The 20,302-nt window shown below is 37.2% G+C and overlaps 1 protein-coding gene across 3 annotated transcripts in view; it reads right to left on the reverse strand.

Annotated features, from left to right (window-relative positions):
• UBE2E1 (ubiquitin conjugating enzyme E2 E1) overlaps nucleotides 1-20,302 on the reverse strand; it is a 56,085-nt gene that overhangs the window by 9,497 nt on the left and 26,286 nt on the right. For all 3 annotated transcript variants that reach the window (XM_054019972.1, XM_054019969.1, XM_054019970.1), the window contains exon 4: nucleotides 106-238. In XM_054019972.1, coding sequence (XP_053875947.1) covers nucleotides 106-238 — 133 coding nt within the window. The remainder of the gene's footprint in view (nucleotides 1-105; nucleotides 239-20,302) is intronic.

Below are 20,302 nucleotides of genomic sequence, written 5' to 3' on the forward strand. Positions count from 1 at the left end.
TTTCTTAAATCAACTTGATTTCAAATTGACTGTGTCCCATGAACACTGAGTTCTGCAAACACCCTACAGATCACTGGGTAGCAAATGTTAGGCTGTCTCTCTTACCTTTGGAGGCTTGAAGGGATATTCTGGTGTAAATGTGATATCAAGGAAGAAAACTCCACCCTCATATACTGAGCCTGGAGGTCCTAGAATAGTTGATCTCCATTCATAGATGTTATCGCCTTTGGGGCCAGCGCTGTGCAATAAAAAGGATACATACATTTAGGAGGTAAAGCTACAATTTGAATAAATATGATCCCATAGATTTAAAAAACAGTTTAATCTCAACAATGTGATATTTAATACACAATGTAGAGGTTAGGACTGTAATAAAAAGTAATGAAGCTTGGAAATAAGCAATCTACAGTCTTATACCGGGACATCTGTACCATTGTTAAGACTACGGGGCGCACACTGTATGGCAAGGGTCTGGAGAAGGAGGGGAAATGATTTTCTGGGTCTTTAAATCCCGTTCTGTTGATCTAGATGTTTAGAAGAAGTACCACCTTCCCCATTTGTCCTTGCAAACAAAAACAAAATGCACATCCCTTCAGGTAGCACCAGTTCAATGCAACAAGAAACATCGGTAGTTAAGTACTACACAACTTCAAAGAGGAAAATTTTATATTTTAGAAAGGGCTGCCCTAGTAAAGCTTTATTACAGGGTTCCCATAAGCTAAACCTCACAGACCATATTAAAATTGGAAACTTGCTTACTGGAACTTCATTAAACAAATTAGAGAGTGAAAAAAAGATTATCCTTGTGTACTGATTTTCTTTTTAGTTTAATGTGCTCAAGAGGAGATATTATTTACATTTCCTACATTATTACTGAACAGTAGTAGTTCATTTGCTTTAATTGAGTGGATCAAAACTATATCATGGTGTTTTACAATGTCAAACTTATCCCCGCTTGGCCACAATACATTTTGTGCAAAATGGTTTCTAAAATGAAGCAACGATATGGGTTTTTCCTAATGTTGGGGCCCATTTTACAGAGCTGATTTTTTGCAAATTCACATAAAATCAGGGTTAAATCTTGGATTTAACATTCCAGACACACCTCAAAGACCACCTTTTTCTCCTAGCACTGATATGGGTGGAGGGATAAATTTAAGGTCTTTTATTCATTATAATAATTATGGGGTATTAGTATTAGAGGTGGAAGGCATCGAATGCATTCAATATGGACGTGATAATGTGAAGGGATCCAGAGTAATTGATGGGTGCTTAGTAGTAGTGTTATAAATAGAAATAAATAAATACAAATAATTTTAGATCACATCGTAAAGCTCCCACACCCAAGGATGATGGACTGCTTTCTGCTCTTTGTTCTGCTGTATGGGTAAGCAAAGGGAGGAGAAGGAAGTTTATATCGAACACCTCTATTATCTCATTTTTAGGTTCCAAATCCAATAAATGCCCATGGTACTTTGACTATTAATTTTAATAGCAAGACCCATACTAGAAGATTTCTTTGCATGTCTCCCCACATCCTCCCCAATGTGTAAAGTTCTGAAAACTAGCACAAAAATTACATACCGTACATTGGTAAATATCTCTCTCATCCCAACCCAAAGCTTCACACAGCTTGTGAAATGAGGCTTCGAACAAAAACACTAATGTAAGGTAAAAGCCATCGTACCCTAAAGACTCATGATATCCCTCTCCTCCCTAATTATTTCTCTTTGTCCCATACAGGTCTCTATATCTGGATGCTTAGCTCTACAGCTACTGGACGTGTAATGGGCTGTGACACAACTGTATTTCTACAAAAAGCCCTGCCTAGTGACAGGCACCAACTTAACTGTGCAAAGTTATTGAAAAGGACACTCTTGGGTGCCCTTAGCCACTACTCCAAGAAATTACCTCTTGGAGTGGTATTGAAACACTATCATTACTCCAAGTTGCACAAGCCAACCCCCTTAAGATGGAACTACTGCCTGGAACAGGTCCTTGCAATTTGTTAATACCAATTTACTGCTGGAATTTACAAAGTAAGAACTGTCAACTGGGAGTACTTCAACGGGGGTGGGGGCGGGAAAGGGGGAAGCAACATGATCAGCATACTGAATACGGCCCTCTGGGCCTATGAGAAATATTTCAGTATTTTATTTTGCATTTCATTTCTAGTTTAAACCCAAAGAACTGTCAATACAAAAAAACCCTCAATGACTTAAAATTATTATTCAATAAAAACCCGATGACTTCAAAAATATTATTCATAATAGTCTTAGAAATGTCTTATGCCCTATTAGGCTTCCAATTAGTTATTAATGCATGCAAGGTGCTTTCATTTCCACAGATGTAGTAGTATATTAATAGAGGTTTGGATTAAATATATATATATCACATCTTTGTAAAACATTAGTAGACATTCCCCAATATTTTATTAAAAAGTGACGCATGTAGCTTACCTTTCAAGCCTTTCATTTCAATTAACAGTATGAAATAGCTGGAGGATTTCAATTTTTAAATAGCATAACTGATTTCTTATAAAGAAAAGATTGAAAGGGAGAGATGCAAGTCAGTTACAGAATGCAATATAATTTGGGTTTAAATTAGGATTAGGTACTATCAAGTGGCGCAATACCCAAGTGCTTATTAGAAAAGTGATGGTACTTGAATGTAGTTTAAGTGCAGTGGCATTAACTTCAGTGAAGATACAAAAAGAAGTCAAAGGTGAGGGATTACATTTTTTGCTTAAAATCCTTTGCAATTATCTGTTTAAAAAGAACACATCAATATGTAGATATATGGTGGATAGGCACAACTGATACCTCCTATAATCTGCGTCACTGCTATACTCAAGTTAAGTAACTATAACAGACAGATGCAACATTTAGCAGCTATCAAACACTTGGCCATTCTGAAGACAATTTAAAATAATATAAACTAATTCCACTACAAATAGCTACTACATACTGTATTAAATCCAAGAGCCAATAACCCTTTTTGGGGGAGAGTTTTGTGGAGGTTGAGGGTGTGTTAAAAGACTGAGGCCCAGATCAACAAAAGGATTTAGGTGCCTAACTGCTACATACATCCAATATTCATGCATCACTGAGATCCTCAAAACCTCTGCTTGGCTGCTGCCTAACCCTGGAGGCATCTAAAATCCTGTGGTTAAATTTTCACTGTTAAAATCCTCCATGTGCCTAAATTTCTGCCACTGCCCTTATTCTAAGGGTTAATCAATTTATGGATGTCACTTAAAATGCCACCAACCACCTTAGGTCAACTTGACAGGATGGTGTGAGAAAAGAATTTCATTAGCCACAATTAATTTCAGTAGCCCATGAAAAACTAACAAATATTTCAATTAGGACTATGAGGAATACAACCATTAACTCTCACAAATCCAGAGCCCTATTTTTGAATTGAATCTAAAGCAAATTGGCCAAGCTATTTTGGAGTTACATGTCTCTGGAAAACAAAGACGAGAACAAAAATGCTTTAGAGACTACCCATTCCAGAGATCCAGATCAAACCTACATGCAAGCAAACACCACATTGGAAGAATTTGGGTATTCCCAGGCAAAACCACCTCAGTCATTTCTGCTCTATTGCTGCTAAATTCGACAGTGATGGCAACTGTCTTAATTGAACACCAAACAAATTGCAAACAGGAGCAGTAATTTTGAAGTGAAGATATTTTTTTTAAACTTATTACATAAAATAAAATGGATTGGACTTAAAAAAGCCATGGTTTCTATGGCAGAATTCTGTGTTTTATTTTATTAAAACACAAAAATGCATCATGGTTTGACCATTTCGTTTTACGCAACTTACAGAACGGTCTCTAGTACAGTGATACAAATTTTCTGTTTCATATAATACTCAAACCATACAGACTAAAATAATATTTCTCTTCTCTACACTAATATCTATCTTTTTATTTTGTTTTACACTTTAATAAGTTGTTTGGTTGTCACTATATTATGAAGCTACCTATTGTAAACAACTGAATAAAAAATGGAGTCCCGATGGTGATCATTAGTTACAGGTTCCAGAGTTCTTTATCTACTATGTTAAAAATATAAACAAACTTTTTCTTTTAAAAAAGATCCAAGAGCAAAATGCTTTGTAAACAGAGACTTAAGTTTGAGCGTTTAATATGAAAGTGTAATGAAACATTTGTTTCCAACATTGACCCTAAATTTCCCCCCTCATCCACTGCAATATATCTTCCATTGTAGAATGTTATAACTCTGCCACACTCTGGTAGCCCTTATCAATATAGTGTCTGGGATAAATGGTGGGGGTTTCTAACCTAGATCATGAGAAGGAACTTAGGGGAGGCTAGTTAAGGACACAAGAAGTCCCTGACCAGTGGAGGATGAGGGGTTTGGGTTGCTCTACAATGACAGGTGTAGGTATTGGAGGAAAGGTGGGGTGCAGACTTAACATTGCTTTTGGAAGTTTAACAGAAAATGTAAACATGCAAAGTCAGGCAATTCTGTATTAAATATGTTTTCTGTTCTCGGGATTTTTTTTATTAAGGGGTTTTGCATTTCAAAAGTATTCCAAATACAGAAACATCAAAGTATAGCAAAAAAACTACAAAACTTCCTTTAGCCATGATCTCTTGTTTTTAAAAATATATACAAGATCACAACCATAATTTTAGAAATAATTATTTCCTCCCACACACACTGTACCTGCTAGAAATGTATTCCCGCCCCCCCCCGCGTACAAAGTAGTTATTCTGAGTTACCAACAGAGCTACTCTTCAGGGCAGGGCAGGTCTATTTTTGCATACTCTACAGCATAAACAAGTAATAAATACTACTACTAATTGTGTAAATTGAAGAGTAAGGGCTGCAGACAGTTTCATCCCTGTTAGTCTGTCTCCCAGTTTAAATCATGCAGGACAGATAGGAAAAGATCCCTCTAACATATCTCGTACATGCCTAGTTGTCTACAAGAGTTTGAGTATGCATGTTCTGTATCTCTTAAGATTCCACAAGATTATCGTCAAAGGAAACTGTCTCAATAAGCACTGAAACATCACAAGGTACTGAGAAATGAATTTGAACAGCCAAGACAGAAGACACTAAGATGATGCCCCAAGTCATGCACATTTAATTACTATTTTCAGTAAAGCAGTTTAAACATCAGATAGAATTTTAACTCTGTCTCATTTTTAGGTCAAGGAAAGAAACCTAAACCAAAACAAACCAGAACAACAAAAAATACTACCACCAACAAAACCCCTTCTGGGCAGCTCTGACAGCCTAATGGTAGCACACTGGACTATCATGTGACCAAGTAAATCAGAGCAATATTTTTGCCCACTTTAATTAGGGACAGCTGCTCCCCAGTGTCAAGATTAACTAAAATGATGGATTGACCAGGGGTAAAATGCCTTGGAGCTGCATGAGGAGTGGGGAATAGACACCAGAGAGAAGGTGGAGGCCTGGCTAGGATTTTTTGTTTTTGTGTTTTAAAGGAAGTAGAGGAGGAAGCAGGGGAGAGAATATTGTAAAATATAACAGAATACTGTTATATGGTGATCCCACCACCTGTAAAATGGGGATAACAAGACCTAATTACTTAATTCCCATTGTAAAGCACTTTGAGCATAAGAATGAAAAAGTATTATTATGGTAATAACTAGATCTACTTCTTGAAGATATTGGTATTTTCTGTCTGACAGTCACAACCATTATGAACGGCAAATGTCTTCCAAATCTTACTCTATTCCTAACAGAAGAGAGAGAAGGCTCACACAACATTTCATTTGTAGAATTTGGAAAAGAATGACTCTCAATTATCTAATTAATTTATTAAAAGGCATTTTTGAAAGAAATAATACTGCAAGAAAAAGTGTATGCTTGAAACTGGAAGGTAAATTTCATAGCAAATTAACTTAGGAAGAAGTTAAAGTATGAATTAATCACAATATTTAGGACCCAACATTGAAGTATGAGTTAGAGTAAAAACATTTTGGGGATTTCTTAGTGAAAATTTAGTGGGGTTAACACACCAAAGATATTTTGCAAATGGTTCAATTTAGCTGAGTGAAAACCAGTACAAAACAATCCAAGTAAATGATCAGTCCTGCAAGAGCTATCAATCAGGTGAGGTGCTTGCAACCTTACCTTATTATGGTAGAAAGGACTGTGCCCCAGAGTAAGTGTTTGCAGGACTAGGACCACAGCTTGTATGTTTTACTTACAGCATGCACAATTCTGAGGTTGCTATCAAACTATTTGAAAACCTTTTGTGGGAAGGCCAATGCTGTTGGACTGTTTTGCTGCAAAGTTCAATTTTTAAACCTTACTTCAAAGCTTAAAAATAAAACTCTTGATTACTGGAGGGCTCAGAAAGAGGCTTACATTTTTCTCAACAGTATACTGAAGCTCTATGTAGTTTAGCAATAATCCCTTCAATTTAGAAGCAAGTCCTAATAAAAAGGTTCAGGAGAAATTAATGCATTTAACATCGGTTCCAAAATTGAAAATAAATCCAGACTACTCCACTCCCAGAGGGGGTCTACTTTCTCCAGCAATGGCTTCCTCCTTCATAGGTTCCCTCTGCCACTGAGCACTGGAAGTTTATCCTACCATGTGTATGAACAGTTGCTAAGCTTCCAATCCTGCAACAGAGAGGTTGAACTGTTTTATAAAAGCTCAAGGTTGCAGCATATACCTTTATTTAAATATGCAAGGACATGAAATGCCAAACTTTCAAATGTTAGTAGAAGTATTCTTATTCTATGCAAATCTGTTTTACTTTTTCCTGCAAAGTTATATTTCAAGACAAAGGTAAAGTGAAGAACTAGCTCAAATTTGACTTTACATCTCCCATTCAATGATAACCTAAACAGGAAACAATAAGATCAGGAAGAAGTGAAAGAGTATGACTCGGCTAACAACTCCTAATGGTTTATTTAAATGACAGAAAAGATGTGGTGGTAAAAGCTATGCTCTGCAAACAACCTTGTGCTATTTTAACCATCAGTTTCCTTCCAGTCATTTGTCAACTGGACTATTAGCTACCAACCTGAGGAAAGAAATTCCTCCAGATAATCAGAGCTTGTTTCCAAATGTAGTACTTATTGTATAGCTGTATACAATTTGCAATTCATAGGTAAAGCTAAATAGTCTCAAGGGTATAGCACTTCTGTATCTTGGCCATTTGCTCAGTGCCATCTCAGACTCCAACATGGTTTTGGTAGTTGATACAGAACAAGTAGTAGTAAATTAACTTCTGTAATTTTTATGCTGTCAGAAGGCAAACAGACCTTTAAATTGGATTCAGCACATCAAGTGATCTTTGTACAAATGAAGATTGTTCATTTCAGGACTGAAAAGAGACTGCATCTCCTTCAAGAAATACTGCATCACTATTGCCAACAAGATATCAATCAAAGCACATGGGTCACTAGAACTGGCTTCAGCTAATATCTCTGAAGACAAGACAGGCTTATGGTCCACTTTCTCCGCTAACTTCTTTGCAGGTAGCAGGACCATAAACATATTTTCAAATACTGCAAGCAAATCCCACCGCTCAAACTGTCCACGTTCATTTTAAAGAGATCAGAAGACTGTTTCCTAAATCGTATGTTTTCTACCCATTTGGAAAAACAGAAATACAGTAAGATAACCCTGCCACTCCAGAAACAAGACACATGGATACTGTTTATGAGAGAGTAAGCCTAGACAAACTGATTAGAAGACCTAGCATATCCATCCATGCATTTGCAGAGTTTGCAAACGGTGCACCATAAAGTTAAACAATAGGACTCCGAGCCAGATGATTGGGAAGCTTCTTTCTCCAGCCAAAAATAAAATAAAAAAAATAAAAATCCATATGCACATTTTTTTGTTAAAAAAAAAAAAAAAAAAATCCAAACTATTGAGTAAACCAAATTACCCTGTATGAAGTTACTAGAGTGGGTGATCTCCCTTAGAGCTCATTAGTAATAAAAGTTACATTACCAATGGTTTAATATTAGTGGTCACACCACTACTAGGTCAAAGAAATACAAAAGCTAAATAACTTAGATTAAAGTGCACTGCTAATTATGAACATGCTTGCAGAAACTGGCACTCAGAAGGTTAATAATTATGTGTAACATTTGGCTAGAGGTGCTCCTATGCTGAAGACCTGACAGCTGATGAAGACTCTGCAAATTCCTCTAATAAAGATTGGGTTCCTGGGCTAGAAACTGATTTCTCTTTCGAAGCCAACATTCATATTTCTATGGAAAAATACTTTTAAGAAATATTTTTAAATGGGAGGAGAAAACTAATGCACCCATCTAAAAAGATGCTCTAAAAGACTAAAATGATCGAGATCACCACATTCATATTAACTGATGCATACATTATTGTCACTGAAGGGAAATGTTTTTTAAGGTGACTGGGGGCAAATTCTGGGTAACTCACAACATGGTGAAACAAAATTGGCTAAACCTAGTTGATTATAAAAAACATTTAAGTTCGAACTATACTACACTACCAAAGCATATTTTTATTGCTTACAGGGGACGGTGGAATATTATAACAATTGCATGCCACACAAGTCAATAAAATGCATTTTACAATTGTAGAGTGGACAGCCTAGAAATTTGTTCAACTGACAGGTCTGGGATGAGGGTTTCTGATATTAATTTATTCTTAAACAGTCTGTTAAAGTAAAACACAAGACAATTACATTGTAGTTACTAAAAAATCATTTATATAGCATTGTAGGTTGTTCTAGTTAATAAATAATAGTTCCTATTGTTGCCCGCAAGTGTCGTAGTTAATCAAGGTTTATTATAATGACAGTATCAGCAGATACTATTCAGGAGTCAACAATCTGACTTTAAGAATAAGAGAGCGTTTACTTAAAAGGTGACTTTCAAAGTACCTGAAATAAATTATTGGGTTTGTGCCCTTTTATTGCTATTTTATGAAATATGAAAGATGTCTTAAGGGGGTTTGTTTTTTGAAGTTTTATTTCTGTTTGTTTTTTTATCTTAAAAATATCAGCAATGCCAACTCTGGTCTTCTCTGGTTTTGCAGGACACACTGGACGTTTCAGAGGCTGTATATGGACAGCTTTCACTTCATAACTGACCAGGCTGGGGCAGTGAATCTTCAACAAATAATGTACTTTTCCCAGAACATTAGTCACTCATTGAAGTTAAGTAAGTGTTAACAAAAACCAAACAGTTTTAAACATTGATGGAAACACGCTTTCCCTCTCAGTTGTGCTCTCAGTTGACTCTTGTGCTGATATCATTTTAACTAGTTCTACAATTATCAGGGGGCTTGTCAACATAAGTGTTATTGTAATAAAGATGACTCAGCAGACGGTAACAGAAGCTTCAGCACATTTAAGACATAAATACATGGAAAAGGATATGATGAAACATACCATATATACTGATACCAAAATCAGCATGTGTATAAACTCATGCCCTCCTAATTCCCCTTTTTTTTAAAAAGTCATCAACCTGCACATAAACAGAGAAAACTTGTTGATAAATTAAATATACTGGTAATGAGACAACAAAGGAGAGCAAGTTTTGCCTGATACAGCCTACCGCCCAGTGCATAAAGAAGAACTGCTGGAACTTAGGAATTCCTCTTACCACCTCTGCTCCTGCAAAACTCAGGAGCTCCACTCCTCCAATTTGACCCCCCTTAATGTCAACCTGCAATTTTAGCTTAAAAACAATCCACATTCTATTCACAAATACACATTGTAACTAGATAAAAACTTTGAAGTTTAATAGCACTTCAGGAAGGATCTCTCAGAGTCTGGTCACTTATCAAATCATACAGGGAAATATTTTCTTCATAAGCTTCTTTAACTATAAAATTACACAAAGCTATTTTTCATGACATTTAGCAGAATTCATGGATATCTGTACTGCAGTCACACTGTTTGGACTAAACAACACAAAATTTGATTTGCACCAATGGATACCAACTTAATTTAAATGTTTTTTAACCTGTTACAAGTAATACCGCAGATTACAATATGTATTTCTTTGTTTATTTTGCACATCTGAGAGCTCTGTATCAGTCTCCCCATGTCGGTAAGTGTCTTTCACACAGATAGTGGTGAGAGAAAAACATTTTAAAAAATAAGAAAATGCAACAGTAAAACTTCAAAAATTGGCCACGTGGCAGATGTAGTACCTGAAACTAATTTTCTAGCTCCTCTTTTTTTTGAAGAAGAACAAGCTAGACTTGGCATTAGTGTCCCATTAAATAAGGGAAATCAAATAATATCACACATACAAGCACAAGCACAAGCACAAGCTCTCTCTCTCTTTCTCTATATATAAAAAGACTCTGGACATATAATAATTTATTTTATAATAAATAAAAAGTTAATAGTAGAAAATTAGTGTCAGGTACTACACCTGCCACTTTGCCACTTTGATTTTTATATCCCTTCCTTTCATATCTGGCTAGAGCTTGACAAACACATGAAAGGAAGGAAATTCCAAATTAATGATGAAACTTCTGGGAGACCTGGCATCTTTAATCCTTGTACATGGGAAAATTACATCATACAACAGCACACAAGTATTTTTTTCATTTTTCCCCTATGTCTAAAGAGGGGTGATCAGTATTAGGAAGATATTTAAATCATCCCCTTCAAAAAAAAAATATGGTTTAATATGGAAAAAGCTTGTTAATCTTCTTCCACCTATTCACCAAGAGGACAAACAAGCATATTTTAAATGTTCCTTTTGATGAAATAACAAAGATATTCAGACAGCAATACATATACATTTCAACCCTAGATTAGTAAATTAATGTTAAGGTCTAATCAATCTCATCAAAACTTTTAAAAATTGAATGATGGCAGAGTCGAGTAAGATTCCTACTTCACAAATCTAAGATTCATACATCATTATCTCATATTTGGCAGGCTCAAACAAATACCAAGGAAGGTAGAGTACACTCAGGTAGTTTTTTCTTAATAATTTACAAAGACAATACCTGTATTTCAAAGTCAACTGACATTCCAGTAATTAAACAACCTCTCAATCACCTAACAAAAACAACAACCACCCTGATTTTTTTTATGAAATGACCCAGTAAAACCATGATAAGATAAAACTCTTTTACAGCTTAAGCAAACTCAATTGAGGAGTATACTATCCTGCAGAGCTTGTGTTAGTCATGAAAATCTGAAGAGCTGTGACATACTTGTATAATGAGAAATTGCGTAACTAGATGTTAATCAGCCAAGTGTTGATACCAATAAAGATGGTATTGAACCAAAGTAATACCAAAACAAACATTTAATCTTTCAGAATTGCAAAGTGTAATTTACATATTTATATATTCTATCTTTCAATACATCAGTCAGCTAAGCCACAAGCCTGAATTATGATCAAGCAAAGTCACATTAAAGGTTAAATACTGGAGTAACTGAAAGACACGTGTGTTCAGATTTCAGTGTTCAGCTGTAAAACTGGATACTCTGAAGCAGATGTTGTTAATTTAACAAAAGTATGAAGGAGAATCCTATTGGGCAGATCTCTATTAGGTGGTTTTGTCATCTGGATGGTTTGTAATGTATATAAATTCCTCTGTAACTGACTTTGGAAAATAGCCTGTACCTTTAACCAACTTTCCCTTTGTAAACATTAAATATGATAAATAAGAACATGGTCAGCCCAGTAACTGATAATATTCCTACTACAGCCCTAGACTTCGGTTATATAGTTCAAATCCGCACTTTGGTACTGCACTTTGTTTCTTCACTCCAGGACCAACAGGAGGTATATAGAAACATAGGCATTGCCATCCTGGATCACATGCAAAGTCATCTAGTTCAGTGTCCTGCTTCTGACAGTGGCCAGAACCAGATGCTTCTGAAGAAGGTATAAGAACTCCCAGTAAACAGATGTGGGGTAATCTGCCCTCTACATTCGGTCTGATCCTAATCTCCAAAAGTTTGAGACTGGCTTAAACCCTGTGGCATGAGGTTCAATGCCCCTCCCAAAATTTTACATTTTCCAAAATTCATCATTAAGTTTAACATTGTGTAATCTTGTTATCCATATAAATGTTCAATCCTTTTTTAATCTTTCTAATTTCTTGGACTCAACAACTTTCAGTGGCAATCAATTCCACTGTGTAATCTCACACTGTATAAAAATGTATTTCCTTTTATCAGTTTTGAATTTCCCACTTTTTATTTTCATGAAATATCCCCTTCTTGTGTTATGAGACAGGGAGAATAGATGCTCCTGATCCATTTTCTCTGTACCATTCATTATTTGAATATACTTTTATTATGACTCCTATTCATCTCCTTTCCAAGGTAAACAATTCCAGTCTTTTCAATCACTGGACCCGGCAGAGCCCAGCTTGCCCATGGAATACACTGCCAGGGGGAGGGACTGAGGGAGCTACAGGGTTCCCAACAGCTGCAATTCCAGCATGCCCTGAGGGAAGGAAGGTGGTGGTGCACAGGGTACTCCATGCAAGCTTGGGACTGAGCATCAGGCTGTTTCTCCGTCTGCATCCCTGGGCTCTGAGGGGTAGGGGGGTTGGTGTTTGGGCTGGGGGGAGCCCGCAGCTGAGGTCTGGGGAGGGATGCAGGTGTCTGGGCAGGGCAAGGCAGGGCAGGGCGGGTGTCTAGGCTAGGGGTACCCTGCAGCTGGTCTCTGGGGATGGAGGGGAGTGGGTATCTGAACTAGGAGGGCCCCGCAGCTGGTCTCTGGGAAGTAGGGGATTCGGCTGTATTGGCTGGCGTGGAGGGGACCCAGGGCTGGGCTCTGGGTGGGAGGGGTTGTGGGTGTCTGACCCCCCGATTGGGCTCGGGCAGGGGGGAAAGAGGGCAGAGAAACAGGAATTAGGTTGTCATAGGACTTTCTTTAACTCTCTACTCCTGGGGAAATGTGTGTGTGTGTGTGTGTGTGTGTGTGTGTGTGTGTGTGTGTGTGTGTGTGTGTGTGTGTGTGTGTGTGTGTGTGTGTGTGTGTGTGTGTGTGTGTGTGTATGGTTACATACTTGCTGACAGGTATTTTGAAATAAATTACCAAAATAATTGAAACTGGCATGATTATGTAGTATTATTTTTTACAAATAAAATTTGCAGAATATTCAAATACTGTGTGCAGAATTTTTTTTTTTTTTTTGGCTCAAAATTTTTATTTTTTTGGTGCAGAATTCCCCCAGGACTATATATTGTATTATTCACCATCCTCACTCACCCACCAAAAAAAATCATCACACTTGTTGGCCCAAAATGGAAGTTTCTCTAATCCTGGGTATACACAAAGGCCATGTCCATGCGTACAGCTGTGCCTGCAGTGAGTCTGGTGAAGACGCTCTATGCTGATGGGAGGGAGCTCTCCTGTTGACAAAATAAAACTTCCACGAGTGGCAGAAGCTTTCCCACCAACATAGCGCTGTCAACACGAATGCTTATGGTCAGTGTAATTTATGTCACTTGAGGGTTGGCTTTTTCACACCCCTGAGCGACATAACCTTTGTTGGCATAATTTATGTCTACACTACAGCCTAAGATTGCAAAGTTGATGAAGAACTGGTTTGAACCATATTCCTAAAAGAGGGAGTTCACGTCAATCCGCACTCTGCTGAATGCCTGTTCCACTAGCAAATTTGCTAATAAAGCTATCCATGGAGTCCTTTCAGCAGGTGTCAGTTTGGAAGGACTCTGTGTGAAATCCTGACCTCACTGAAGTTAATGAAAAAACGCCCCATTGACTTCAATGGGGTCGGGATTTCACCCATTATGTGTATTACAAGATACATAAAAATCCTCTTTGGGTACCTAAAAGGCACAATTAAGTCAGAAACTGGATTGTCCAATTCTTACTGTGGCTCCTCATAATCACCCTCAGAACAGTGAGTAATTAAGGGATAACCCACCCTCACACCTGCTACTAGAAACCAAATGTTTTCAAATCCTCATTAAAAAAAAAAAAAGACAGAATTTTGTTCTCTTTATGGAACTTCAAAAGTTTAACTTTCAGGCTTTTGCCACCAATTGGTTCTGCTGACTCTATATATTTTATAAATAAAAAGCATGGTTTTAACCTTTATAACAAAACTACAGTTTCAGATTAACAACAACACAAGACCCTATATGGAGTTCACACTACACTGTGAAGAGGACTACAATTCTCTAAGGAAAGCAGTTTAAGGGTCTTCCTTTTAAACTACATCATTTAGTCAAAGTCCCTTTCATAAATTCACAAGAAGAGAATCTGAAGACAACAAATACCTTGGCTAATCCCCAAAGATTTATAATTGTAGTTCATATTACATTTTTTTCAACCACTCTTCTTGTGATAAAGGAGATAAAAATTTAGTAAATAAAGCAGCAAAAATACATTTTCTCTTCTCTGATATGTAGGAGTTGTACTGTTTAAAACGCTGAGATCCATCGACATCAATGTCAGCTACAATAGCCAACCCTTTTAACACAGCTACTACTTCCCCACTTCTATTTTTCCACTCTGTGCAATTAAATCCACAATTTAAAGTGCCATCTAATAAAATGCCAAGACATGGTAGTTACCTACTGTAATATGCCTGCTATCCTCATCACATCCTTTTCAGAACTGCAGTGATTTCACACATCACTGTGTACTTAAGTTTAACCACCATCATAGCCCTTTCTTTATGTAGTTATTAATCCTTCACAAGTTTTAGGGTTCTATTCATCACGTCATATGCCAGTTCTATAGGGCTTTTCATGCAACTTGTTCAGAAATGGTGTGTAATGAACCTCTTCTGGGAAGAACAGTAGACATCAGTAAGAGGGGAAGGACCAAAGAAAAATACTTAGGGATGCACAAGTCTGAAGAGGTAGAAGCAGGCAGAGAAAAAAGAAATTGCCAGTTTATGTACACATCAGTCCTCCTTGGTCAAAATTAAGGAGGAAGCACTTGAAGCAGGAGGTTAAATACCCCTGCCACATTTTTTTTTTTTTGTTAAATCAGGATTATACTATCCAAAGTTATCTGTGATACCCCTATAAATGTCCAATCCTCAACCTTACTAAATTCTTGCCCTCAGTGATTTCCTGTGACAGCAAGTTTCACCAATTGTGTTAAAAAAATAATTTCCTTTAATTGGTTTTTGCATTTGCCATCTTTTAATTTCACTGGATATCCCCTTGTTCTTGTGTTATGGAACAGGGAGAACACAAGTTTCCAATCTGCCTTCTCTGTACTGTTCATTATTTCATATAATTTATCATGTCCCTGATTATCTATCTTCTTTTGAAGGTAAACAATCCCAATCTTTTCACTCTCTTCATAGGAGAGGGTTTACCATGCCTTTGGTCATTCTCAATAATTTAAGCCCCTGTTTCAGAGCTTCCTGCAGCATTTAAGCATAATTACGGAATCACCATTTCTTTTCAATGCCTAAAAACGACAAAGATCAACTGGTGATTATACTAATGCAAAGTTTTGAATTCTATTTAAAAAAGTCAGAACTTGCTTTTATTCTAACAACGCTGCCTTCAATGTAGCACTAAGTGAACAGTTTAAATAAACAATTGAAGCATTTCACCCTGGATATATTTCTCCAGACATATTTAAACTTGCCAGTCTACTACTAGACCCTACAAGTAAAGAAAGAGGGAACAAAGGGAGAACTAAAAGACTCAATCACGACGTTCTGGCAGGATAGTTGGTTGAACATGAGAAATTACCTTGCATGGTTAGAAGCATCCATAGAAGGAAAAATATTTTCTTACTTAATGCTAGTGATTCTGAAAAGAAACACACCGAATACAGCATCCAAGTTGCTGAAAGTGCCATTGGCCGAGACAAAGTGCCATGAAAAAAGATGAGAGAACTGCTCAGGTGTAGTCATCTAGACCTGCTGATGTGCACGTGTTCAGCTCACTATTTAACATCAATGAGAAAGCAGCATCACCCAACAGCTCTAAATCATGTTGTGAAAACTTAGTTTTTAGAAGCCATCGTCTGCCTCATGGTTGGTTGACTGAAAAGGAAGGATTGATACCTTTGCTTTACAATGACATTTGACAGAACTCACGTGAAGATTGTACCTTTCTATTTGCCTCTAACTAGTATAATTACATTGAAATTTGCACTAAGCAGGAGGATAACTTTGACCAAAACACAGGAAGCATTTTACACAACGAAGAACTCTACATGGAGGTTTCAGAGGGACTTGACGGATTATAGGCTGATCACACCAGTGTTGCAGTCTCAGAAGAAATCCAGCTTGATCTATTCACCTAAGAACTAGAACCACACAAGGACAAAATGGAAAAGTAATTCAGAGAAGCCTCAGAATCTATTACCTAGGCAACATCATTGATAAAGCTTGCAGATGACATAAGAACTGGGGGAGTAGTAAATAACTGGGGGAATGTTAAATAATTAAGAGGACAGGTCACCAATATAAAGGGATCTGGATTGCTTGGTAAATTGGGCGCAAGCAAACAATGTGTGCTTTAATACAGTTAAAAGTAAATTTATACATCTAAGAAAGAAAGAATGTAGGCCATATTTACAGGATGGTAGACTCAATCCTGTTAAGCAAAGACTTGGGCAGCAAGATGGATAATCAGCTGAACCAGAGATGACTTGTAACTCTTGATGATGATGGGGGACAATTTAAAGGTTCTGGGGGGGACTTGTGACTGCCCCACGCATCGCCTGTGGGCTGAGGAGCAGCAGCAGAGCCAGGAATGCCAGGGCAATGTTGAGCAAGCCCCTCAAGGAGCATCTCGCGGCAGGGGCCGGCTCCCAGGAGGCACTGCTAGCTGCCACCGAGCTCGTTTGGGTGAGAGGCAAGAGCATGTCAGGGGTGCAGCTCAGAACTGTGCCACCGGCTCTGCTTGGGGAGCAGGGCAGGCAGGGAGGGCCGGAACAATTTACCCAGGGCTTGTGGTGGATTCTGTGTCACTGACAACTTTTAAACCAAGATTGGCTTTTTTCTAAAAAAATATGTTCTAGGAACGATTTTGGGGAAATCCCGTGGCCTATGTTACATAGGAGGTCAGCCTAGATGATCACAATGGTCCCTCTGGCCTTGGAGTCTATGAATCAACATGACTGATCCCAAATACAAAAGGTCATGGCTGGAGTCAACAAAGATTGGAGGCTGTAACATGGCTGATAGAAGACAAGGAGAGAACTCGGGATTATGGTCTAACATTTAAAATTGAAGATCCAGATTTCAACTTCAAATCTGTATTTGCAGAGGAAGTTGTGTTGTAGTTTGTCACATCAAAACGATAGTAAATTGTGGAAACAAAATCAAAGAAGACTGGAGAGTTCTGTCCCTTTTTTTAAAGCCTGCACTCTTGTTCAGCATCAAGTGTGCTTTGAACACGTTTGGATTAGTTTGGTTGAAACAGGCTCTGAAACAGGCTGTATACTGAAAAACACAATGAGTTTGTAACCGTACATATAGGTTAATAAAAAAGAGTAGTGAGCCTAATTACTTAATAGGCAGAAGACTCCATTTTATTGCATTTGGTGTTTAAATTTGAGAACTGCACACTTTTCATTTTTAACAATATGGTTCTTCTTATGTTTGGGCAAAGTATGCTAACAAATGAATCACAGTGTTTTGAATAGGGGTTGGGAAGAGGTCTATTTTTTCCCCAGCAGGGAAAGAAAAACAAAACAAAACCCCAAATAGTGGGGATTTTTGGCTTGGGAGAGACTTATAACAACCTTGGTCTTTGTATCAGCATCATTGATATTTGTTTAAACTAAACTGTAGACTGAAATGAAGAAGTTGCCTTTTAGTAAGAATACACAGCAACGTCTCCCTGTGAGGAGGATGTGCTATTTTTATATTTAAAGAACCTTTGGAAGAAGCTCAATGGATGCACAGACACATTTCTGGCGTGCACGAAGAGAGTGCTGGGACAGGGGAGCTTCTGCTCACTATAATTGTCATGTTGACCTCTGCCTATTATGGGTACTCTTTAGATAATGAAATAATTTATAACACAAATAAAGAATGTTTTCTAACTGTTCTGACACAATTAAGACTTTATTCATTTTTAAAGAGAAAATGGATAAGTCTGGCAGGGCCCTAATGAAAGCCACCACTCTGCTGTTAATGATGTGTTGCCATAGCCCTAAGAGCAGCAACTCGTGCTGACGGGAAGAATGGGGAAACAGAGAACAAGAGATCTCAGGGAGGTTAAAAAAAAAAAAAAAAAAAAAGATACATCATCAAGCTGGATGACATTTGGATCAGTTGTTCCTAAAAAAGCTATATAGTTATAATCAAAATTTGTTTAAAGATCTATGATTTTACCTGGCACAGAGGTCACTTTAGGTCTATGCATGTATAAATGCACAAATAAATAGCTGCATATTGTCCTAGCTCCCTGTTAGATAAAATGAACAGCTGCTGCCTCAAGAACAATACAGTAAGAAAGGGTACAAAGACTATCCAAGATTGATAAGCAGACAAGTATTAGCTTATTTCAGTCCCTTTACCTACACATTTATTCAGAACACACATGAACTCATGCAGTCTTCCATATTGGCAGATCTATAATAATTTTATCTTGCTTGCTAATTGCACCACCAAATTATGACAGAACATATAACATTCATCATATCTTTCAGCTTTTGCTCACAGTGATTATATGTTTGGCCTCAGCATGTATACTACAGGGATTCAATACTGCAGCAAGCCAGAATTATCCTGCGAGTCTGTTTTGTCTGTACTAAAGAGGCTTTCCCACAGTGCGTTTCCCTTGGATGATGCAATGCTTAAAATACAAAAAAAAAAAAAAAAGTGTCAGTTTCAACAAGCCAAGTGCAATGGCAAAGAAAAGGAAAAAAGCATTTATAGCAATCCTTTTCAATGACAGCCATTGCGTGTATTTGGGAAAGGAATAGCGAGAAAAAGACTATGGAAGAAAATCCTCTGTTCTGAAAAATATTTAGCATCTGAAGAGCCTCCAATGGACTGCATTCAAAAAGCCTTAGAAGGCATAATTTGATGCCTCACTAATGAAAAGTGGATCATATTCATTGGCACTTTTTTTGCAATGCTGAATAGGTAGCGTTTATTGGGTTTAATTTGTCAATTGTTCTTAACAGTCTAGTTGAAGAATACAATGAGACAACAAAACGAATTCTAACCTAAAATCTAGCACCTAGTTCAAAATTGAAATCTGGCAAATATCTAAGGTGTTTTGAATTCTCTTCCTTCTTTACTCTCCATGCCTCCAACCCTTCCCCCACCCCCAGCCCCCCAATCACTGAAATTAAATAAAGGAGCATTAAAGCTTCACATACTGTACACATTCAACAACTATTTACCCCTCTATTCTACTTACAAAATATAAACTGTAGCCACAGATATTTCTTTTACTGAACAGCAATTTTTTTAAATATATTTTTAGTCAACAGAAGCAACAGAAGTTCAGTTACCTTTCAAAAATAGCACTGGAAAGCAGAATCTAAGCTACATTCACACAAACTGCTTCAATTAAAATAAAAGAAAACAACTGAAATCAATGGCATACATTTATTAAAAATGGCACAACAAGCACAACACACACTGACAAGAAATGAATGGAGGTGAGGACAGAGCCATCCTGTGGCTGGCCCACTCTCCTGGAACTCCACAGCTAACAATGATCCTTTTCAACAAATCCCCTCACTGCAAACAGGTAATACTGAAAGTCTGAAATCTAACAGGCACAAGTATATTCAAGCAAATGAGACAATGCCAAAGGTCTGACTCTTACAAAGATAAAATATGCATAAGCAACTACAAGAAAGATGCAAAATTTGAAACAGTTCATTTATCAACAAACTTGGATAAAATAAGGACAGGCTTGGCCATGTAAACCAATCGTTTACATTGGTACTTTCTAGGATTCTCAGATGTGTACAGATTTATTAAGTCCTTCAAGGATGTGTCACTATTGATGCAAGAATTTAAGAGCGTTTTCCTTTCACAGATCAATGTCTTTCTGTGGGTATGCCTCTTTTTTTTTTTTTTTTAAATAACTAAGTGCTCACTTTACCATTATTTAAGTTCTCTGCAGCCAAACAACTTGTAACTGTCATAGCCAACATAAGAACAATAAAAAACATTAACCAACACAGCATGTCGAACATAGCTTGTAATTTAAAACAGGCAAAATAAATCTCATCAGTAAGGAAATCAAGTGAATCTGACCATATCACCATTTTTTTTTTATATCAACAGTCCGTGGGCCTGAGTTTCATTAACTTCCTATGGTAACTATAAATGTAAATGGTAAAGTAGTCAAAAGGGACTGCTAAAGTGGC

The sequence above is a fragment of the Malaclemys terrapin genome, chromosome 2, assembly GCF_027887155.1.
Source record: "Malaclemys terrapin pileata isolate rMalTer1 chromosome 2, rMalTer1.hap1, whole genome shotgun sequence".
In the NCBI taxonomy this organism is placed as follows: Eukaryota; Metazoa; Chordata; order Testudines; family Emydidae; genus Malaclemys; species Malaclemys terrapin.